Source organism: Saccopteryx leptura, chromosome 6 (assembly GCF_036850995.1).
Source record: "Saccopteryx leptura isolate mSacLep1 chromosome 6, mSacLep1_pri_phased_curated, whole genome shotgun sequence".
In the NCBI taxonomy this organism is placed as follows: domain Eukaryota; kingdom Metazoa; phylum Chordata; class Mammalia; order Chiroptera; family Emballonuridae; genus Saccopteryx; species Saccopteryx leptura.
Genome location: NC_089508.1, coordinates 162,743,189 through 162,766,998, shown reverse-complemented (window position 1 = coordinate 162,766,998; position 23,810 = coordinate 162,743,189). Strand labels below are relative to the sequence as shown.

The following is a 23,810-nucleotide window of genomic DNA, read 5'->3' as shown; positions in this document are numbered from 1 at the left end:
CATGCCTCATTAAAAGAGTTCTTTAAAAATCCACATTAGCCTGACCAGGTGGTGGTGCAGTGGATAGAACGTCGGACTGGGATGCAGAAGACCCAGGTTCGAGACCCCGAGGTCACCAGCTTGAGCACGGGCTCATCTGGTTTAAGCAAAAGCTCACCAGCTTAGACCCAAGGTCGCTGGCTCCAGCAAGGGGTTACTCAGTCTGCTGAAGGCCCATGGTCAGGGCACATATAAGAAAGCAATGAACAACTATGGTGTCGCAACGAAAAACTAATGATTGATATTTCTCATCTCTCTCCATTCCTGTCTGTCTGTCCTCTGTCCCTATCTATCCCTCTCTCTGGCTCTGTCTCTGGAAAAAAAGAAAAAAAAAACTACATTAAAGGACTCTACCAAATAATGTTACTATTCAAAACTATCTTACTACAGAATAATCTTACTACATTCAAAAATTGCAAACTGGCCTGAGCAGTGGTGGTGCACTGGATAGAGCATCAGTGTGAGAGGCTGAGGTCCCAGGTTCGAACCCCAAGGTCGCTGGCTTGAGCGCAGGCTCATCAGCTTGAGGCCACTGGCTTGAAGCCCAAGGTTGCTGGCTTGAGACCCAAGGTCACCGGCTTGAGCAAGGGGTCACTGGCTCAGCTGGAGCCCCCTGGTCAATGCATGTATGAGAAAGCAATCAATGAACCAAAGTGCCGCAACTATGAGTTGATGCTTTTCATCTCTCTCCCTTCATTCCTCTCTCTTTCAAAAAAAAAGTTGCAAGCTGGAGAATTAAGAGAACACACTCAAGCCTGAGGTTTGAAAAAATACTGATTGTATTTCTTTCACTGTCCTTAATAAGTCATGAATAGTGCTAGTGTGTCACTGACCACCATACAGCACAATTCCCCAATCCTGCATTGGGGCATCGGCTTTACCTTATGAAAATTTAAAATTGCACATTCAATTTGGGTTGAAATACCATTATCTTTCTACTAGAAATATACCTGAGGCAGTTGACAAGTTATAAAATGCTTACCTTTGCTCTATGTTCAACATTGGCTTTTCGGTCTAGAAGCAAACTCACTACTTCTGCTCGGCCTTGAAAACAGGCCAAGGTGAGAGCTGTATTCCGATTGGTCTCTATTTGGGCATTAATGTCTGAACCCATATCAAGCAACAATTTTACTGCAGGGACGTGTCCATTCATTGCAGCCAACATCAGGGGAGAAATACCTAGTTTGCTCCCAGTCCTAAAGGGGGAAAATGTGCTTAGAAAATTAAAATGTTACCTATTGCTTTTAGAAAGCACAGGGGGGAAAAAAAAGACAGAAAGCATAGGAAACATAAAAAATGAAAATGTGGTTCTGGCTGGCTAGCTCAGCAGTAGAGCGTCAGCCCTGTGTGTGGAAGTCCCGGGTTCGATTCCTGGTCAGGGCACACAGGAGAGGCAACCATCTGCTTCTCTACCACTTCCTCTCCCTCTTCGCTCTTTCTCCCCATCCCACAGCCATGGCTCAAATGGTTTAAGAAAGTTGGCCCTGGGCAATCAGGATGGCACCATGGCCTTGCCTCAGATGCCAAAATGGCTTGGTTGCTAAGCAACAGAGAAGCAGCCCCTGATAGGCAGAGCATTGCCCCATAGGGGGCTTATTGGGTGAATCCAGTCAGGGCACATGCAGGAGTCTGTCACTCTGCCTCCCTGCTTCTCACTTAAAAAAAAAAAGATGAAAATCTTTCAGTGAAAAACCAATGATTTAGTTGTTTATACTAATACTCAGAAATAGGAAAATCTCACAATTTAAAATATAATCCCTAATTTTTATAAGTTATACAATTCTAACTACACATAACAAAGTACTTTTTGAAGGAGACCTCTTTAAACATAGCCACCTGAGCTAATAAAGCCACTTTATAATGTGATTATAAGTACATTACAGAAAAAACTGTTGACCCTTGCAACTTTAGTGTTACCTTAATTAAAAATGGTATCTGTCCAAATATTTAGGGGAAGACACTTATTCTACGCAGCAACTTATTAACCATGAGTACTAAAAGAAACAGGTGATAGATACCTTGAATTAATTTCTGCTCCAGCATTAAGCAGAATCTTAATGATATTAACATATCCTCCAGATGCAGCTAGACTCAGTGGTGTATAATCAGATACATTCCTATGTTCTTTATTTGCACCTCGAGCCAACAGCAAGTCTACCACCTACAAAGTAAAATATGAACAGAGAAATCCACTTTACACCAACGGTTCAACTTATAATTAATTAGGCTGTATGTATTAAAAAATCAGCATTAGAGAAATGGATTCAATTTCACATCAAGGAATTCAGAGATCTGAAATCCTGATTGTTTTGAAATAAGATGTTACTTTTTCTATTCATTAACTGAGTTATAAATTTGCACTTCATATGTATCAGGACTGTGGTTCATTCATCATACACATTTTTAAAATATAAGCAAAATATTTACAAAATGAAAATTAACATTAACACACCTCCTGACGTCCACCAGAACATGCCAATGAAAGTGGAGTATCCTTTGTTCGTTCAGATTGTGCTTCTATATCTCCACCTTTATCCAAAAGGATTTCCACAACTCCAACATGCCCTGCTGTTGCCGCCAGGATCAGTGGTGTAAAACCTAAACCAGAAAAACAAACAAACAAACTTGTAGGGTTTTTGAGGGATAGATAGGGAGAAACAGACAGGAACGGAGAGAGATGAGAAGCATCAATCATCAGTTTTTCGTTGCGACACCGTAGTTGTTCATTGATTGCTTTCTCATATGTGCCATGACTGCGGGACTTCAGCAGACTGAGCAACCCCCTGCTCAAGCCAGTGACCTTGGGTCCATGCTAGTGAGCTTTTTGCTCAAGCCAGATGAGCCTGCACTCAAGCTGGCAACCCCAGGGTCTCGAACGTGGGTCCTTCCGCATCCCAGTCCAACGCTCTATCCACTGCGCCACTGCCTGGTCAGGACAAACTTGTAGTTTTTATTTACTAAGCCATTGCCTTCATTTCTTTATTGTTTTAGTAGGAAAAAGTCTTTAGGGCAGATAGTTATAACTATTTAACATAAAACAGCTTTAAACCCTGATTTCTTGGTGACAAAAATCCATGAACATCTGATAAAAAGGAAATGCTAAGTCAAAGAAAACTATTAAAGTTTATACTTGTAATGAATTTTTATATCTCTGCATGCTCAACTTCTGGGTTAAGGAGAAAGGCAACCACACTTGCTGTACTCCACTGATGATTTCTCTAATTTTTGGAGAATAATTTGGCTCTATAGATGAATAAATCTGGAATTCCTAACTGAAATATGCTTATTCAGCTTTTCAGAGATAGTCTAGGAACTACTAATTGAGAGTGAAAACACTGTCTCTTTCTGACTTTATTTTTGACTGACATTCCTTACCTTTTTTGTCTCTGTGCTCAATTTTAGCATCTCGTGCAATGAGTACAGATACAAGCTCTTCATGACCACCCGCACAAGCTAGTGTTAATGCTGTGTCATGATTGCTCTCAGTCTAGAAGGGGGAAAAAAAAGTTAATCTTTTTCTTTTTACACAGGTTATTACTTGAAGAGCAAGTAATATTTTTACAATGAATATACAATAATAATTTTCCTTTCCAAACAAAGAAAATCCAAATGTGCAAAGTAACTTTAGATAAAGTGATATACTCACATGTGCATCAATGTCAACTGAGGGATACACAGGGGGCAATGACTGGGGAGCCACACTGCTTGGAGACTGTGAACAAGGTTCAGGTGTAAGACATTCTGTGGTCTGAGAGGAATTGTTTGAACCAGTGGGCACTCTGCTACTCACAGCTGAAAAACAATAGTCATATTGCTGAATTCTACTAAAAAGAGTAAAGTCATTTATATACGAAAAATAAGAAAACATAAAATTCTGTATCAGTAATATAATGTAGTAGTTAAATCCAAAGTTTGGAGTCGGATGGACCTATGCTTGAGTTTCAGTTCCTTTACTGACTTTCTCATCTTGGACAAGCAATTAAACCTCTCAGAGCCTCAATTTTCCTTACATGTAAAATGGGGATGATAATAATAGTACCTGCCTTGTAAGGCTGTTGGAAATACTACTTAGAACAATGCAGGTAAAATACTTAAATACAGTGCCTGGTATTGCGTGCAGATATAAAAAAATGTAGCCTTTTACACTGTTGTCAATAGAGAGAAAATAGTTTCAAATTAAAATTTTTTTCAATTTATATCTTAATTTGTAAAAGGCAATTAGATTGAAATATCCTGAGAAAAATGCAAAGAAAGGAGAGAACAAGTTAAAATATTTCTCACATAAATAGCAGACAACATGTGTTTTTTCTTTAATTCAGTATTTACTTTGAAAAACTGCCACAATGAATCAGTGTCTGAAAAGCAAACACTGGAACTTTTTTTTTACGGTGATCAATAAACATTGGAACTTTTATTTGGGATTACAATATCTGGCATTTGAAAACTTGGTTAACTGAAATTATATCTTTATGTCTCTGTATATTTCCTACATTTCATAAGAGATGAAGTTTGCCTCAGAGTGGGAAAAATGACTGATCTCAGATGGATGCTGTGAATTGTCTGAGATAATTTATAAAAATATTTAATACAGTATTTGGCACATAGCAAGTACTCAAGAGAGGTAATTATCACGTAGTTTATTGGGCTTTCAGTATTGTTATTCACTGTATTAAAAAGAAAAACAATACTATACTACTCACTCAAGAAGAAAAAATTAAAAAAACAAAACATACAATCATTAATAATACAGAAAAAGACAACAAAGATTTGGTGATGGTAATAAACAAATTTCTATCACCCAGACTAAAAGTCAGTCAAAAACACACAGGTCTTAAAGAGAAATCTAAGCATTTCAAATGTTAGAGAATGTTTTCTCTAGAATTTTGATAAGCATGGACCTCAATGAGGATAATGTTTATAAATGTGAACGATTCAGTTTAGTATACTACTTCTTTAAGATGTTCAAATATGTAACCAATGCCACCCCTATAAATCCATTTAAAAATTAATTTAAAAGAAGATATTCACATTTTTCTGCATGAGCTGTCCTTCCCACACCCCACCAATATATATAAAATTATCTTGACAATATAAATTTCTACAGCTTTTTACTACATAAACATACATAATTTAACTATCCATTTACTAGAAATGATTATTATATATATTTGTTTCACCTGTAAGAACATACACATGGAGAAAAAAGCTTAAAATATATTTTCATTTAATGAATTAAAAGCAAATATTAATTTGTTACACCTCCTCAAAATAGCAGATACATTTGGAAAATAGCTCCAGTAAACAAGATAAAAAGATTGATATATAGCACCTTTATAATAAGATTTTACAGTGATGTCATAATTATTCATATATACCTTTTTTTTTTTTTTTTTTTAGGGGCCTTCCGGCAAACACCGGAAGACCTACTAGACAAATTCAAAATGAGCTGTAAGCACTACCTTCTTAAAGAACTACTTTCCTATCATTATTAATTTTATTCATGTTATCTTTGTTATATAAAAAGATATAAGAAATTTTTAAACAGCTGATCAGAGGGTTATGCCAGAATGTGATGTTATAAAAAATGTTTTTACAGAGTTATTTAAAATATACTTTTTGTGCCTTTAAAAACTCTATAACCAATAATGTGTTGTTACATCAATTATTGCACATTTTCTACAATATTATCCTAGACACATTTTTTCCTCCTTGCAATAATGACAATTGGAAACATTCTATAGAAGTGACTTTAATAGGATTAACTATGTACAAACAGTTATGAAGATAAAACTAGACAGGAGCAAAGATTTAAAGACACATGTGGAATAAAGGTTTTATTAAGATAAAATTATACCAGACTATGAGATTTTCATAAATCCTAAATTGTTTCCTATCTCTGAACAAAATGTCACTGAAAATGACTAAGATCACTATCACAAAGTCACTGTATAACTCAAATTAAATTTATGCACTATCCTGAATAGGAATGCTAAAAGAAGTAATTGAAATATTCTACATAATTCTGTAGGAAATTTAGGATAGTTTTGTAGGCAATATGGAAGATAATGATAAACCTTACTATAAAAAAATTGGATACTAGGTTGTACTTACACTATGCTGTAAGGTTTTAATAAGTTAAATCACTATAATGTTTTATATAACACATATAGTAACTATTAGTTTTGTGTAAATAAAAAAATCTATAAATAAAATACTAACATCTACTAAAGGAAATTATTAAAGGTATTTTATTGTAAATGCCCTAAAAAAGAAAAGTATGTCCTAATTACTCATTTATTGTTAAGTCACACTGACTACGACAGGATTATTTAAAACAAAATACTTTTGAACTGGAATTTGTTGTGAGAGAGCCTATTAAGGTGCCAATAGCTGTAACAATGTACTAGTCACAAAACTATATTAAAACTTACATGCACATCAAATCTTAATATAAAAGAAAAATTTTAATAGAATCTAGAAGTTTAAGGAAATATCTTTAAGATAAATTTAGTACTTCAAGTTGACTCAGATGCATGCATATTACATCTAAGGTTCTTAAACCTGGCTGAAATGACTTTTACTCGTTACTTACTAGCAACTTAATTTCCATAAGGCTCACTTTTTTAACAGAAAAACAGGTTGGAAAATTACATATTTTATATGATTATTATAAATAGCACACAAGATAATGCACATAAGCATTTAGCACAGAGTTTGGTGCATGGTAAGTGCTTAAGAAATGTGAATAAATTTATATTAGTTGACTTTTAACCAATGTTCTTTATATATTAATAAAATTTTTACTAAATGTTTCTAGAACTATTCAATGGTCAAAACTATTTTGAATTTATTTAAATTGCTTTTAATTTCCAGACCTCAGTTCTAGACATTTGAACTGAGAATCACTTGCTATTATGCTAAACTCTAAAAGCCCAACACTTTCAAAAGAAAAAGACTTGAAAAACCATGCTCCCAATCAAGAACTATGTACATTCTGTCTGGGTGTTTATCAAGTATGACACAAATAATATACTAATATACACTAAAAGACTAGGTTAGACAGCTAATCAAGTCACTACATTAATAAATTATGTATCTATGAACTCATGACAAATTTTGAAAATAGAGCAGCAATAAAGGAAAAATACTCCTATATTTAAAGAGTAAATTTATTGCTATTATAAATGAATATTCTCTAAAGTATAATTGTAAGATATACAGTATTCTTTCCTTTATTAATTACAAGGCATAAGAATTAGATTTAATTTAGGTAAAATTAATTACATATTCAGTCTCACATATAATCCTACCAATTTCAACACACCATACAATTGTATAATTAGGTATTCACCAAATTCATCCTAGTCTAATTTCTTTCATCTTCACTTAAGAAAATTAAGAGAAACTTGGACTTAATGGAAATTTTTATATGAACATAATTTTTCTACTTATTGGCTGATTTACAAGTTAAGGTTTATTAATAAAACAATATGGTACAATATTGTAGGCCAACTATCCCTAGACATGATTGTCTAACAGAAATTAAATGTTATTAGTTTATACTAACATTATATACGATTGAAAGATGTTTTCTAAATCAACTTTTTAAAGTTTCCTGTTAACTTTGTAAAAGTCCATTTCAACTTAACAAATACTTCAGCGAAACAAAATTTGGCCTCTCCTACAAGAACCATCCAACCATCCATTAATATCACCATAAAGTTCTTATCTACATTCTTTAAAAAAAAAAACCAAAACAGATCCTAAATTACAACCAAATTAGATCGATCAGTAATGTGGGTGTGAGTTTCACAGCTGCAAATCGATTATTTACTTAGAAGCATTGTAATGCTATTTATAGAAACCTATGTCTTAAGAATATTACTCCCAGTCCAGATCACCAGTTTCATTATTATTCATAATCATACTTCATATTCCAATATCTACTTTTACCCAGATTAGAAATTAGAACTATAAATGAACAAAAAGAATTTATTCATAATTTATAACAACTCTCAGTGTTAATCACACAAAGTTAATTTGAGATAAGTGGCTGTGGACTGAAGATATAAAAACCGAAATTAAAGAATCTAACTCCTTAATGTACTCCCAGCATTTTTATTTTCCTTATAAAAATTAAGATATTTCTCCTCTGCACCACGTACCTATTACATATCAGAGGAGCCCCACACACTGTAATAAAGAATATTATCATTCTTTAACCACTGGAAGTCATACACATGCCCAAAAAATTTGTCGTTTAAGTAATCTTATTCCACATTTTTAAAGATTCAGTAAAGATTAGGAAGACTAAAGGCTCACATAAAAAGAAAGGGAACTGGGACAGCATAATTGGGACGGGAGGAGGGGAAGAGAATATCACAAGAGGAAACAGACAACAGTAAAGGAAAAAAAAGTTGCAATCAAGAGACAGAGGACTGGCCTGCCTTTGAATATCACTCCAGCTACATCTTAGTTCTTTGTCTTCATCCACTGTTAACAGCCATTCTGGCTACATTTCTGAACTGGGCTCTCATGGAGGTGATACATTCACCAGCCATCTTTAGGAAGGTAAATGATTAATTGCATGTTTTCCCACTGCTGCAAGGACAATGAAACGGAAAGTAAACTTGTGCACCTTTTTTCATATCTAGTTATAATTTCCACCAAAAAAAGAAAATAAACAGAAACATATACTTTAAGGTTACCAGGCCCTTCTTGTGTGTGTGTGTGTGTGTGTGTGTGTGTGTGTGTGTGTGTGTGTAGTATGTCTGTGTGCTTTCATCAAGACAGTTAATATAAAAATCCCAATCTCCAAATGATCATTAAGTTGAGAATAATTTCTAATTTGAAATATTCTAACCACAAATACTACAGCAACGTGGAATGCTTAGTTTTCTCTGAACATCCCTTTTAATTAGAAATATTCAAATTGATGTCATAAAATTATAAAGAAAAAGCAATGTGATTTAGAATTTCAAACATTAAAATCACTAGCAGAAAAGTTTTATGTATACTCTTATATGAATATCTCGAAAGCCTACAAAGAAATTCTACTTTGAGATCTCCTAACCAAGACACAATACAGGGTGGTTTTGATTCCAAACATCTAAAATAAAGGATCATGGCAACTCTATTTCTTTGCCTTTGCAAATAACAAAAAAGAAGAGGGGCAAACACACTTTTGTGTGTTAGTGCTGTTAAGCTTAGTTAAATTCACTTCCAAAACACCTCAAGAAATAAGTGATTTTACAAAAATAGTTCCAAAATAGAAAAGTACAAAGTTGGTGTTTTTGGAGGGTCGTGTAAAGAAGTTGAGCACACAGATTACAGAGAAATTATTACAGATTAACCCACCTGCTATAAGGTCATCAAGAGTGTCGGTAAGCGTCTGGGCTGGAGTTGCAACCATTAGTCCATCTGGTTCTTGAACTAACAGCCCCTGATCATGTCCAGTAATAGCAATCTGAGGCTGTCCTATAATCTGATGATTACCTGATACTTTCTGAAGTTCAAGAGAATTTGTCCCATTAGAACCTAAGTCACTGGAAAAGTTACACTGCGGAGATGATAAAGACTGGACTGGGACAAAATCAATTTGTTCTGCCGATGGTGAAGACTGTTGCTCATCATCAACATTATCTTTAAATAAGATTGTGTCAACCTGAGGTAACTCTGAAAAGTGATCCTCTAGGAGACTACCATCTCCTTCCCCTTCTGGGAAGACTCCTTTATGAGAGCACTGCTGGTGTAGAGATACTGTGTCTTTCTGACCTTTGGTTTCCAAGTATTCTTTGGTAAATTGCTGCTGTGTTTTCATCTGCAACTGCCTTTCCACTTTCTGCAGCTCTTTCAGTATTTTCTTCTTCTTTTGGACTTGCTCTTCTCTGTTCTTTTTAAGTTCTTCTATCTTATCTTTGTTCAGAGGTTCACCTTGAATTAACTCCAATGACTTAAGCTGTGCTTTTTCAATAGCACTAATTCTTTGTCCCAGTTCATTCAGCTTGCCTTCAGTCTCCTCTACTATGCACTCCAAAGGCTGGTATGGGTGAAAAGGTGGCAGTACGTCCTGATCTGCTACCTGCAGGGAACTGGACTTCTGCTTGGATGTACCTAAGCACATGAAAAATGTTTGAAAAAGTGCCATGCTAAAAAAAAAAATCATCTTCCCCCTCCCACACACATGGACCTCCCACCTCAAACCCGTATAACTAATGCTATAGAATGAATGTTCAAAGATTCACACAGTGGTAGATAGATTAAAGACTATACTCATCTATTTAACAGCACAAACTGGGATGTTGCCAATGCAAAAAATGTGAATTTTAATAAAAAAATTTAATCCTTAGAATAGGAGAATTATGGAAGACAGGACAGAGAGAAAAGAAAGTCAAAGAAGAAACTCAAAATTCTGCTTATTTGACTACACTTTTTATTTTATTATTTTATTTTTTTGTATTTTTCCGAAGTTAGAAGTGGGGAGGCAGTCAGACAGACTCCCTCATGTGCCTGACCAGGATCCACCCAGCATACCCACCATGGGGCAATGCTCTGCCCCTCTGGGGCGCTGTTCCGTAGCAGCCAGAGCCATTCTAGCACCTGAGGCAAAGGCCATGAAGCCATCCTCAGCAACCAGGCCAACTTTGCTCCAATGGAGCCTTGGCTGCGAGAGGGAGAGAGAGACAGAGAGGAAGGAGAGGGGGAGGGGTGGAGAAGCAGATGGGCGCTTCTCCTGTGTGCCCCAACCAGGAATCGAACCCATGACTTCCACATGCTGGGCCAATGCTCTACCACTGAGCCAACCAGCCAGGGCCTTGACTACATTTTTTAAAGAATATCAAATCTAAAACAATATCAAAATAGTGTTATGATACCATTAATGTTAGCTTAACTGCCCAATTGTTCTTTGCACAATATTAATTGTGCAAGTAAATATCACCTCAAGAAACTATAACTTGCAGATGAAAGAAAAGTGTTTTTCAAGATACCAAAATGCTTCTCTTAATATATCAATGTATAATGTGAAATCAGTTTTTTCAAGACATATCCTTATAAAATTTTCCATTAAGTCTTTAACACTTCTGTATCTGAACGCAAATATTAAAGTGGACAATTTTTCTGAGTTTAAGTAAACTCTTTATGTGAAAGTCTATCAAGGAAAAAAAAATGAATGTTACCTAGAAAAAAATCAGATTTCTTATCTAAGATTACTCATATTGACAATGTATGTTAAAAATAAAGTAAATCAATATTATTTTAAGGTTTTGAATCACATTTACATTTAAATTAAGTTACTCCCCTCATGACAAAATATCAATATTAACAATTCTAACATCTAGACACAGAATGGAGGATATATATAACTACTTTAATTCAAGGCTTAATCTTCTTGTTTAGGAAGAACTGGGACTATTCAGCTATATAAAGGAATAAACTACTGATACATCCTACAACATGAATTAACTTTGTAAACATTATGCTAAGTCAGGTGCTGCAAGACCTTTTAAAACATGCAGCACCTGACTATTTAGTCAGGGGCACTGACCTCTTTTCCCTTAGATTGTCAAATAAAAAATGACAATTGCTAACACAATAGCCATCCAGTGTAAATGAATTGAAATTATTTTTTGTCAGATTCGCAAAAAAAGATTTTTTTGGTCAGATTTGCATATCTTTTGGTATGCCAAATTTTAGTAATTAATTTATGTTACCATGAGAGGAAAAAATAAACTTTATGGTATGTAAATTGAACAATAATAAAGGCTTTTTTTTTTTTTTTAAAGAACTGGGTAAAAGAAAAAATAGTTGTCTATGCTTTTGGATTGTAGTTGACATATATGAGTAACAGTCAACTTTAAAATATTTAGATAGATTATCCAATGCTTTCAAAATGCTTCTCAAATTCAAAGGGAAAATGTCACCCATTAGATGTTAAAATATACTTTATTACAAGAGAATGACAAGACCAATGAAGAAAAAAATCAAGAGATTCAACTGTTTTTTTGCTAGAATAGGAGATCTCAGGACTGCAGGTAGCTCAAATATCTGCAACATGTTTTATTACTGAAAAAGTCTAACAGTTTTCCCACAGGATACTGTCTTTAACAGGTCAGAAGACCAAGGTTCCAAAATCACTGCCATCACTTTAAGAAACTTAGTTATTCTCCCCTGACCTGGGGTGGTGCAGTGGATAAAGCATCGACCTGGAAAGCTAAGGTTTCCGGTTCGAAGCCCCAGGCTTGCCTAGTCAAGGCACATATGGGAGTTGATACTTCCTGCTCCTCCCCCTGTTCTATCTCTTTCCTCTCTCTCTCCTCTCTTTCTAATAAAAATGAATTTTTAAAAATCTAAAAAAACAAAAAACAAAACAACTTAGTTATTCTTTGAAAGCAAACTTCAGCAAAATGCATTGTATATATATTCAATTCTATATTTCGATCTAAGCAAAGTGGTACAGAAAGACTATTCTTTCAGAGCAAAAAAGCCTTTAGATTTGTGGGATAATTTAATAAATATTTCCATAAGCTTATATAGGAATCCATGGTTTGATTTACTTATTCAAAGTGCCTAATGACAATCAACAGATAAGGGAGGTTAACTAGCATAAATAGCAATATATAAAGCAATATATAAATCTGTTAGCCCAGCAAGAAAAATTTTAGTTGTATGATAAATTCAATGACATTGGCAGACTTCTTTAAACATTGATTAATTTCAAAACACCATTATATAGTTGCTAGGTAATTTTCTATATGTAAGATTAAGGAAAATCCATGTAAGAGTAATACTAACCAGACTGGTAATTATATAAACATATTGGATGGTCAAAAATTAAAAATCTTATAAAAAATAAGATGATCCAAAATAAGACTAGAATTTTGAGGACACTAACAAATAATAAATTGCCCTTAATAATCTTGTTAAGAAATAAGATGCAAGAAGCTTAGAGTACAAGGTTAGTAAAAATAACTTACTTAACAAAATACAGAAACTATAAGCCCAGAATATACATAGTAGTAAAAACAAAGAATGGTGAAAGTAATGAACAAAAAGCAGTTCTTCCCCAAAGAGTCAATAGCTGAGTATCTGTAAGAATGGAATTAGTGGGATTGCCTACATACACATCAAAGCATTAACACGACTCTAAAAACATCAAGAGTAAACCAGGCTGGTGAAAAATAATGTAACCTAATTATTCCTAGAAGCTGAAGCAACACCTTCAAATCTGGAGAAAAGTAGGCCCTGGCCGGTTTGCTCAGCGGTGGAGCGTTGGCCTGGCATGCGGGGGACTAGGGTTCGATTCCCGGCTAGGGCACATAGGAGAAGCGCCCATTTGCTTCTCCACCTCCCCCCCTCCTTCCTCTCTGTCTCTCTCTTCCCCTCCAGCAGCCAAGGCTCCATTGGAGCAGGGATGGCCCGGCGCTGGGGATGGCTCCTTGGCCTCTGCCCCAGGCGCTGGAGTGGCTCTGGTCGGGCAGAGCATCGCCCCCCGGTGGGCAGAGCGTCGCCCCTGGTGGGCGTGCCGGGTGGATCCCGGTCGGGCGCATGCGGAAGTCTGTCTGACTGTCTCTCCCCGTTTCCAGCTTCAGAAAAATACAAAAAAAAAAAAAAAAATTGGAGAAAAGTAAAGAATGTGACAAGTGTCCTTTTAGCAACATATCCTCAGTAGGAAGCTAGTAGTATAGAAGATGCCAGAAAATAAAGAGTTTCACCTAACCTTTCAACATCTTCCACTGTCACAGATAGATAAATAAATCTATCCATTGGTAACACTGAATGACATTATAATGTATTTTCTAGGAATTCAGGAAAAGTCACCATCTCATCTTTTTGGTTTGCTTTCTAACCTACTTTTGGGCCTTTCATTTTTTCTCCACTAATAAAAGTAGGGAAAGTTTGTAATAGGAAACCATGATATAAAGAAAGCTTAGATATGGCCTTTATTTTTTTTATGGGCAGTGAGGGAATGAGGTGGACATATATTTGCCAAATATTTAGTCTACTATTGAAATGAGTTAATTCTACCAATCGTTTTTGTGTCTAAAATAATAAGCATACTGTGCAATAGAAAAATAATGGAGCCCTGGCCGGTTGGCTCAGTGGTAGAGCGTCGGCCTGGCGTGCAGAAGTCCCGGGTTCGATTCCCGGCCAGGGCACACAGGAGAAGCGCCCATCTGCTTCTCCACCCCTCCCCCTCTCCTTCCTCTCTGTCTCTCTCTTCCCCTCCTGCAGCCAAGACTCCACTGGAGCAAAGTTTGCCCGTGCACTGAGGATGGCTCTGTGGCCTCTGCCTCAGGTACTTGAATGGCTCTGATTGCAGCAGAGCAACGCCTCAGATGGGCAGAGCATCGCCCCCTGGTGGGCATGTTGGTTGGATCCTGGTTGGGCGCATGCGGGAGTCTGTCGGAATGCCTCCCTGTTGTTTCCAGCTTCGGAAAAATACAAAAAAAAAAAAAAAAAAAGAAAAAAGAAAAGAAAAATAATGGCTAAAGGATAAAATTTATGACATACAGATGGATCTAGATTTGGTTTCACATTTTCTTGGTTTTGTCTAATCAAATATAAACTTTGTTTTGTGATTCCTTTGCTTTTTTATTTTTAATTTTCCTATTGATTTGAGAGACAGAGAGGAAGGGAAAGAGAGGAGGAACGGGGAGAAAAAGAAAGAGAAACATCAACTCCTTGTTTCACTTAGTTGTGTACTCATTGATTGCTTCTCCTACATGCCCTGATGGGAGTTTGAACCCATGACCTCACTGCACAAGGACAACGCTTTATCTGCTGAACCACCTGGCCAGGGCCTCCTTTGCTTTCTTATATCTCTACATAGCACCTTACTAGAATGTTTTTTTGTTTTTTTTACAGAGACAGAGAAAGAGTCAGAGAGAGGGATAGATAGGGACAGACAGACAGGAACAGAGAGAGATAGATGAGAAGCATCAATCATCAGTTTTTCGTTGAGACACCTTAGTTGTTCATTGATTGCTTTCTCATATGTGCCTTGACCGTGGGCCTTCAGCAGACCGAGTAACCCCTTGCTCGAGCCAGCGACCTTGGGTCCAAGCTGGTGAGCTTTGCTCAAACCAGATGAGCCCGCGCTCAAGCTGGCGACCTCGGGGTCTTGAACCTGGGTCCTCTACATCCCAGTCCGACGCTCTATCCACTGCACCACCGCCTGGTCAGGCCTGGTTTTTAAACAGCATTCCCAACCAGATCTTAAATAGAAATAGAGAAAAAGGTTGATGGAGTAGTATAGAAAATAACACAGTATCACATTAAGAGTATATATTATGTAATGGAATTTGTGTTTGGACAAGTAGATGTATATTGTGTCCTGGGTTTCAGTATTCTTATTGTGGTCATAGTAAAAAATGAAAGCCATTGGCCTAAAATGGACCCATTTTTTTCTTTATGTCTGTATATCTGTCTCAAAATTTCCCAAAAAAACAGGACATACTATATACATCTTTAACTCAGTAAGGACAACCAAGAGTGTACAAAGACACAGGATCTGTGTTACATGCTAAGAGATTAATTCAACCTTCTGCTTTTTACTATAAGCAGTTATATGTTAAAAGACATTATTAAATTTGAGCATATGTAATCCATGTAAGCATGATTACATAATGAAAATCTAAACTAGAGAGTATCAGTAGTAAAATTTCAATAAAAATGATTTCATTCACTGTACATATATTTTTCTATGCACTTTAATAATTTGAAATAAAAAAATGAGAACTTTTCATGTTACCTATTTCGATAAACAACTCTGGGATATAAAGTGTGTGTTAATTTAATTCTTACTTTATATTTTATATTTCTTTTTCAATCTTTTCCCTGCCACCCTAGAATACTACTTCTTGATTAATTTTTAAAAACATCCTCTAATCACAATGTCTACCCTTCTTAAACATTCTTAATAATTTTCTTTTACCTTCAGAATAATCTACATTCTTAGCCCAGCATTCATTAGTTTGTTCTACAAATATTGGAACATCTAGTCCAAGCAAGGCATAGTGGACCATACAAAGATAAACAACATAAACCTGCCCTTAAGGAGCTTACAGTCTAAAAGAGGAGATAAAGATGTACAAGTCCAAATATAAGGATAAATCCAAGGGTTGGCAGGCATGGAAATAAGGGGTATGATATAGGAAACTTTATGTATTGCTGGTGGGAATATAAACTGCTTTAGCGCTTTAGAGAGCGAATTTGTAGTACTGTCAGATAAACATTATGCATTCCAGTAACAGGCAATTCTGCTCCTAAGTTTATCCCAAAGAAATTCTCACAGAGATCCACAGGGGAGTGTACCAGGATTTTTATCATAGCATTGTCTGTGGTGGTGTGAAATGAGAGGCAACTGAGTACCCAGCCCTGGGAGAAAGGACAGGTAACACATAGAGGATACACAGAGTGACGTAATGTGCTACAGGCAAAAAACAATCAAGAGGTAGACATATAAACATCTTAAAAACAGTATTGAGCAAAAAATGTAAAAACACAAAATGAGATTACAGTACAAAACAACTTATGTCATTTAAAAATACCCATAAAGTAGTAAACACTATAAAAATTTGTAAGAAAATAATTGGCACATCAAACAAAACAGAATGATTGCCCATAGGGCAAGTAGGGAATGGGAAAAGGGATAAAATGGAATAAGTAAAACAAGAGAGCAGCCACAATGTCAAAGCACCAGGAATTATGATTAACTCAACCTTCCACACTTGAGGCCCAAAGAGGAAGGACAAGGGTAGAAATGATCAGTCTAAAGGAAGATCCAATAAAGTGCTGTAGGAGTCCAGAGCAAAGAAATTACTCTAAAGAGGGCTTGAGGTGTACACAGATGTAGGTTTTGTTTTATCCAGACATCATTTAAATGCTTTGTAACAAATTAATGCTAAGCTATAAGCCTGCATAGGATAATCAAGTCCTCTCTTTTAGAATCTCTATAGAACCAGTTATCATAAATAAGATTCAACAAATGGCTTCAATTAACAAATTTATTTTAAAAATTGATTTGGAAAGTCAAAGAGTTGATATTACTTATATATCTTGTCTCATTTGAACATTCACACTATACGTAGTAAAGATAAATAATGCTGGAAAACAGCATATCACTCTCACCTAGTTTTACATTTTGTTTATAGAGGTGATTCTAAGGTCTGAAAGATGCCACCTAGAATTGCAAATCCTTAAAAACCAACAATAGATAAGTGAGATTAGTTGCCTAAATCAGGAGAATATAGGGCAAGATGGATGGAGCCTAGAATAATGGTGCACATGGCTCATGAAAGAAAAGAATGTGTGGGTAGAATATATATAAAACACCTGGGTAAGATCTAAGGGCACGAATATATTTTAAAAAGATGCAGGTAAGAATAATAAAAAGATTTATTTAAAATAGGAGTAAAATGTTATATGAACTTGAAAAGATGTTTGCTAGAAGAGGAAAACAAGAGTCTTCGAGAAGAAAAACCTTTCCTTTATCCCTAATCACATAAGCAACACAGACATAATATAGTACATGGCCTTAGGAGAAACAAAAGGGTCAATCGTCAGTTTCATCACTCAGTGGAACTTCCTATGGACATAAATGAGAAGTTTTAAAGGGAAAAAGCCACCTTGAGGAGAAAAATATAATAATGTATCTTTAATAACTTAGGATAGGTTTTGCTATCCTATCAATCAGTGTGCACTTTTATATCAACCAATTTTTCCTAATTGATTTAACATTCTATGATGCACATGATTTATCCTAACATTACATCTTAACACAATGCATTATCACAGTTTGATCCTGCAATAGTAAATTATTAGGTTGGTATGTCACTTGGCAGTTGGCAACAGCAAGTGCCCAAGTGTCTAGAAGTGTTAACTTTTTTCCTTCCCTAATAATTTTAAAAATGACAGATTCTGCCCCTGGCCGGTTGGCTCAGTGGTAGAGTTTCGGCCTGGTGTATAGATGTCCTAGGTTCAATTCCCAGTCAGGACACATAGCAATAGTGACCATCTGCTTCTACCCTGCCCCTCTTCCCCTCCTGCAGCCATTGCTGGATTGATTAGAGTGCATCAGCCTAATCAATCAGGCTCTGAGGATGGCTCTGTGGAGCCTCTGCTTCCCCCTCCTGCAACCATTGCTGGATTGATTAGAGTGCATTGACCCAGGCTCTGAGGATGGCTCTGTGGAACCTCACCTCAGGCGTCAAAACCAGCTCAGTTGCGAGCATGGCCCCAGATGGGCAGAGCATCAGCCCCAGACAGGGTTGCTGTGTGGATGGATCTCAGTCAGGGCTTATGTGGGAGTCTGTCTCTCTAGCTCCCCTTCTCTCATTTGGAAAAGGAGAAAAAAAATGAAGATTTATTAAAAGGTTAGTTCATTTTTATACTATTCAGTAAGTAATAAAACATCAAAGTGAAGATAATAAGTAGATACTCTATATAAGAAAGTATTTCAGTAAGCAAAATATAGATTACTCAGTTAAGTATCAATTTTAAAAAATCATTACCTAAATGTTTCAGTTAACTTACATATGCCCTTCCTTGCTTATTTCTTGGTTATTTTGTGATCTGTGTTAATAACATATTTTTTAAAAGATTCTTATTTAGTACTGAATTTCCCTAGCCAGTTGGTACAGTCTTCTATAGGGTTTCGCCAAACTAGAAACAACAAAAACAGGCATTTAGGTTTCACTGTTTTACTAAAGGTTTTCAGTTAGTTATGATGCTCAGATTCCTTAACAAGTATATGCTTAATCTGCTTTTTATTTAAGCTTAAAAACAGCAGTTTGTTTTCTGAAGTCTAAATAGTTCTGTTTAATGGAAAGCTTCTAGAATTAGCATAAGTCAGAAAGACTATAGACATTTTACCTCTGAGATTAACAGTTTAGAAATAAAGTAATTCTTGGTGAAGACCTTAAGAACTCTAAATTACTAAAATTGACATAATTTGAAAGAAGTTTGTTTGCTGCTATAATAACCCCCAACTTTCCTTAAATCACAGTATTAAAAATACTACTACATATAAACACACTTCATTGTAATTTCAAAAATCTAGAACTTGATTATCATATACTGAAAGAAATACACTCATAAATTTGTTTTTATGTAGTTTTAAATACCTTACAAAGTACCTATTTTCTTATTTCAGGGAACTCAGATATGACAACTATAATGATTAACAGGTGAAGGTACTTTTTATACCTATAAATGAAAAGACAGCAGAAAATATCAGAGCTCACAAACTGCAGTCCTTTAAATAGTGTATACTCCTTCTTAATATTCACTTGGATATTGTTTATATACTTTTTGATAATTATTTGTTCAAGTCCACATGTTGACAGATGTTAACCCACTCTATTCTATATTATGTGAAAGAAACTAAATTTAGTAATTCTTAAACTTCACACTCACTAAATTGAATCAATGTTACAGAGACTTAACTAGACAACAAATACATTATTTTCATTCCTCATGTTATACTACTGTTTAAAGTAAAGAATCGTTATATGAGAAATGCCTGATATATTTTTGCTACTTTAATTAAGAACTTGGTTTGCTTCTGTGCCAGATAAAAACTACACCTAGCAGTATATTAAAAGGAAAATAAAAAGTCATTTTCCTAGTACCGATGTCTTTTCTATTTTAAATAGTCTGTAAGACTACTTGCATTTTCAAAATTACCTACCTCAATTAATCATGGGTTACACATTTATGAATTCATTACTAGATAATAAAATACTCATTTTTAAAAAAATAATTCAAAAACTAACCTTTTTGTACTCCTAAAAGGGCAGGGGAGTTCTCCTGTGAAGTTCTGTCAGGCTCTTGGGGAGGTACAACCATGGCGAGTGTATGCATTGGTACACGTGGAACCTAAAAAGTCAACTCAGAAAAATAATCTCAGACCAAAGAATCAAAGCTCCACAAACTAAACAGTGATCCTGTTTTAGATTTTCTTCATACTACCAAATTCACTTTTTGGTTTTTAAAAAATTAAAAACAAAAGTCAACAAACCTCCACTAAGGAATAATTTCTAAGAATATTGACTAGACAAACTCAGGCAATTTACAAGTAGTGAATGATTTAAGCTAAATAGGATTAATATTACTCTCTTGCTAAGGAGAAAGCCTTGTGGGTTTCATTTATAGCTAGGAATACAAGTTACATATTCACTGGCCAATTTATCCTTGTTCAAATTCCACATGGGTCAAAAGAAAGAAAAATTCCACATATTTCCTGAATTGGGGCATTTTCACAGTTTTCAGGATAATTTGTAGAAAAGAATTTAAGATTTCACTGAATTCTACATGCTTAGTATTCTCTATATCCTCTCCATATTTTTAGGTAGGCTTAAAAATTACCTTAATGGTGCATATATTCTGGTTAACTGTACTCTGCTGGTTGACAAAGTAGTTACTTCTAGGATAAATAATAGTGTCTTGGGAAGTATTAAGGAAAAAGCTTTTCTCGGTTCAAAATTATGCTTAATACATTAAAAAACAAGCAACCTTAAAAACCTAGTTCTTGTAGTGACAACTTGGAATATTTATATTTGGTATTTTAAAAAACACTATTTTTAGTAAATAAGATTTAAAAATTTCCATGTACTTTTGAAGAAAATAAACTTTAAGAAAATTGAGGATCATGTTTATTTCAATATGTAATAGAAAAGAGAAACAAATTTTTCTTAAAACAAATTTTAAACAAAAACTCCCAATTTGTGAAAATAGTTATATTTACAAATAAGTTATTTTACTTTACCTGAGACTGATCTTGAGAAGGTGGAGTGAGCAGTGACACATCTGTAGTAGGAACTGACAGAACGTTGTTTGGATAATCCAATAGATAAGAAACAACATTAGTATGGCCACCTTTTGCAGCTTCAATAAGCATTGTTGAGCCATCCTGAGAAAAATTGACACCATAATTAATTACCTATAAATTTCTTCTTATTTGATTACTATACACATTTAGTTTCTTAGCAACTCATATAAAATCAAACTCATTTAAACAGTAATAAATATTAAGCACTAAGAGATAAAACAAACTTTTTTTTTAAGGTCATAGGAGGGGAGATAATAAGGCAGACTCCTCCTGCATGCACCCAGACTGGGATCCACCTGGCAACCCCATCTGGAGCCAATGCTCAAGCACTCAGATATTTTAAGTGCCTGAGGCTGACATGCTAGGATCAACCAAGCTATCCTCAGCACCTGGGGCCACACTCAAACCAATTAAGCCACACTGGCTGTGGGAGAAGATGAGGGAGAGAAGCAGATGGTCGCTTCTCCTGTGTACCCTTGACCAGGAAATGAACCCAGGATGTCCATATACCAGGTAGACGCTCTATCCACTGAGCTAACGGCCTGGGCCCAGACAGACATATTTTAATAATGATGTTTATATTATTTACTTATTCACTTATTTTTAAGTAGAATACCTTGAGTCGATGAGTAGGGTCAGCCCCATGAGCCAAGAGTAGTTCAACAACTGCCAGGTGACCTCCTGCACATGCCAGCGAGACCACTGTATGATCATTATTGGCTGTAGCCCTATTCACATTGGCACCTTCAAAGAGAAATAAACAGCAATCTTAGCAAAAGCCAGTTAACAGTGTCATCTTAAAGATTTTTTTGAACTCTAGTATGGATACAAAAAAACTCCCATGTAAATCGTTATTGTATAGTTTAAAAAACTGTCACAAAATGAAACACACTGTGTCACCAGCACCCAGGATAAAGAAACAGAACATTATCCACATACCAGCAGTCCTACATTGTGTCCCCTTTTAGTCAGTACCGCCCCCAAAGGTATCTACTATCCTTTCAAACTGGTTTTAGTTTTTGAACTTTATATGAACTTTATACAGTATATTCTTTTGTTTGTGTCTGGCTTCTTTTGCTCAATATAATATTTGTGAGATTCATCCACACTGTTGCACATAGTTGTAGTTCATTCATTCAATATCACTTTTTTCTTTTTTTTTTGGTATTTTTCTGAAGCTGGAAACAGGGAGAGACAGTCAGACAGACTCCCGCATGCGCCCGACCGGGATCCACCCGGCACGCCCACCAGGGGGCGAAGCTCTGCCCACCAGGGGGCGATGCTCTGCCCCTCCGGGGCATCGCTCTGCTGAGACCAGAGCCACTCTAGCGCCTGCGGCAGAGGCCAAGGAGCCATCCCCAGCGCCCGGGCCATCTTTGCTCCAATAGAGCTTCGGCTGCGGGAGGGGAAGAGAGAGACAGAGATGAAGGAGAGGGGGAGGGGTGGAGAAGCAGATGGGCGCTTCTCCTGTGTGCCCTGGCCGGGAATCGAACCCGGGACTTCTGCACGCCAGGCCGATGCTCTACCACTGAGCCAACCGGCCAGGGCCCATTCAATATCACTTTTAAAATGGAAAATCTAGAAGACTAAGATTAATAAATATATATAGGTTAACATAAGCATCAAATAATACCATAGTATGTAACTTTCAAAATGTTTCAAAGACAGTTTTAATTTATTTCTAGTATGTGGTAATATAGGAAGGTCTCAAAGTAGAGAAAACAGGGTTTTTTTACCCATATTTTTTTTAATTCTTTTTCTTTTTAGAATTTTACTTATTTTAGAGAGGTGAGAAAGAGAAGGGGGAGGAGCAGGAAGCATCAACTCCCATATGTGCCTTGACCAGGTAAGCCCAGGGTTTTGAACCGGTGACCTTAGCATTCCAGGTTGACACTTTATCCACTGCACCACCACAGGTCAGGCTTTTAACCCATATTTAAGAGAAAAATAATTCTTCATATTGTGCATGTTATGAGTCAAAGGGATCTAGATATAAAGAGAAGACAAGATTATCTAAATATGTTATCTGAAAGACTAATATTTAGTAAGTTGCTCAATAGCTTTGTACAATATGACCTAAAGCAAAAACAAACACAAAATCTTTCCTTAGTCTCTTCTTGAAAAGTTGTTTTTAACCCCTGGAAAAAAAGACTGATTTTTTAGTTCAACTAAGGAGTCGTAACGAATTGATGTTTCTCATCTCTCTCCCTTCCTGTCTATCCCTCTCTCTGACTCTCTCTGTCTCTGCCACAAAAAAAGAAAAGGAACATGAGAACACTTCAAAGGTTAGCCATCTGTTTATTACTTCTGTGTGGTTGCGGTAAATAATTTTACAGAGTATGTTATAACATTATATAAAGATAAGCCTCATTTGGTAGCAAAAATGTAGTATAAAGAAAAGAAACCTCAAAAAAAGAAAAGAAAAGAAACCTCATTTTATCCAATTAAAGAAGAAATACTTTATTTATAAATTGATAAAATATTACACTGCATTCTTAATGGCTCAAAATGTCAGACTTTTATTGGAACAGAGATAAAAAATTTTTATTTTATTATGTAACATCATCCAAGTGGACGGACCTTCCTTGCATTTTACCATTCTATCCTAGGATTTTTCATTAGATGCCAGAGTACCTCTAACACTATAGTACATAGAGTTAGACTGAACCAAATGAAACTGCTGATATTATACACCATTTGTGTGTGTGTGTGTATTTTTCTGAAGCTGGAAACGGGGAGAGACCGTCAGACAGACTCCCGCATGCGCCCGACCAGGATCCACCCGGCACGCCCACCAGGGGCGACGCTCTGCCCACCAGGGGCGACGCTCTGCCCACCAGGGCGTCGCTCTGCCACGACCAGAGCCACTCTAGCGCCTGGGGCAGAGGCCAAGGAGCCATCCCCAGCGCCCGGGCCATCTTTGCTCCAATGGAGCCTTGGC

The 23,810-nt window shown here is 36.0% G+C and overlaps 1 protein-coding gene and 1 non-coding gene across 3 annotated transcripts in view; both read right to left on the bottom strand.

Annotated features, from left to right (window-relative positions):
• Positions 1 to 23,810, bottom strand: part of ANKHD1 (ankyrin repeat and KH domain containing 1) — a 140,019-nt gene that overhangs the window by 32,758 nt on the left and 83,451 nt on the right. For both annotated transcript variants that reach the window (XM_066388027.1, XM_066388026.1), the window contains 9 exons: positions 21,486 to 21,613; positions 20,807 to 20,950; positions 19,815 to 19,917; positions 9,397 to 10,152; positions 3,686 to 3,831; positions 3,415 to 3,526; positions 2,492 to 2,637; positions 2,058 to 2,200; positions 1,022 to 1,235 (listed from right to left, as the gene is read on the bottom strand). In XM_066388027.1, the coding sequence (XP_066244124.1) occupies positions 1,022 to 1,235; positions 2,058 to 2,200; positions 2,492 to 2,637; positions 3,415 to 3,526; positions 3,686 to 3,831; positions 9,397 to 10,152; positions 19,815 to 19,917; positions 20,807 to 20,950; positions 21,486 to 21,613 (1,892 nt within the window). The remainder of the gene's footprint in view (positions 1 to 1,021; positions 1,236 to 2,057; positions 2,201 to 2,491; positions 2,638 to 3,414; positions 3,527 to 3,685; positions 3,832 to 9,396; positions 10,153 to 19,814; positions 19,918 to 20,806; positions 20,951 to 21,485; positions 21,614 to 23,810) is intronic.
• On the bottom strand, positions 5,435 to 5,497 carry LOC136377866 (U7 small nuclear RNA). Its single transcript, XR_010746482.1, has one exon. It is a non-coding gene; the product is annotated as a U7 small nuclear RNA (small nuclear RNA).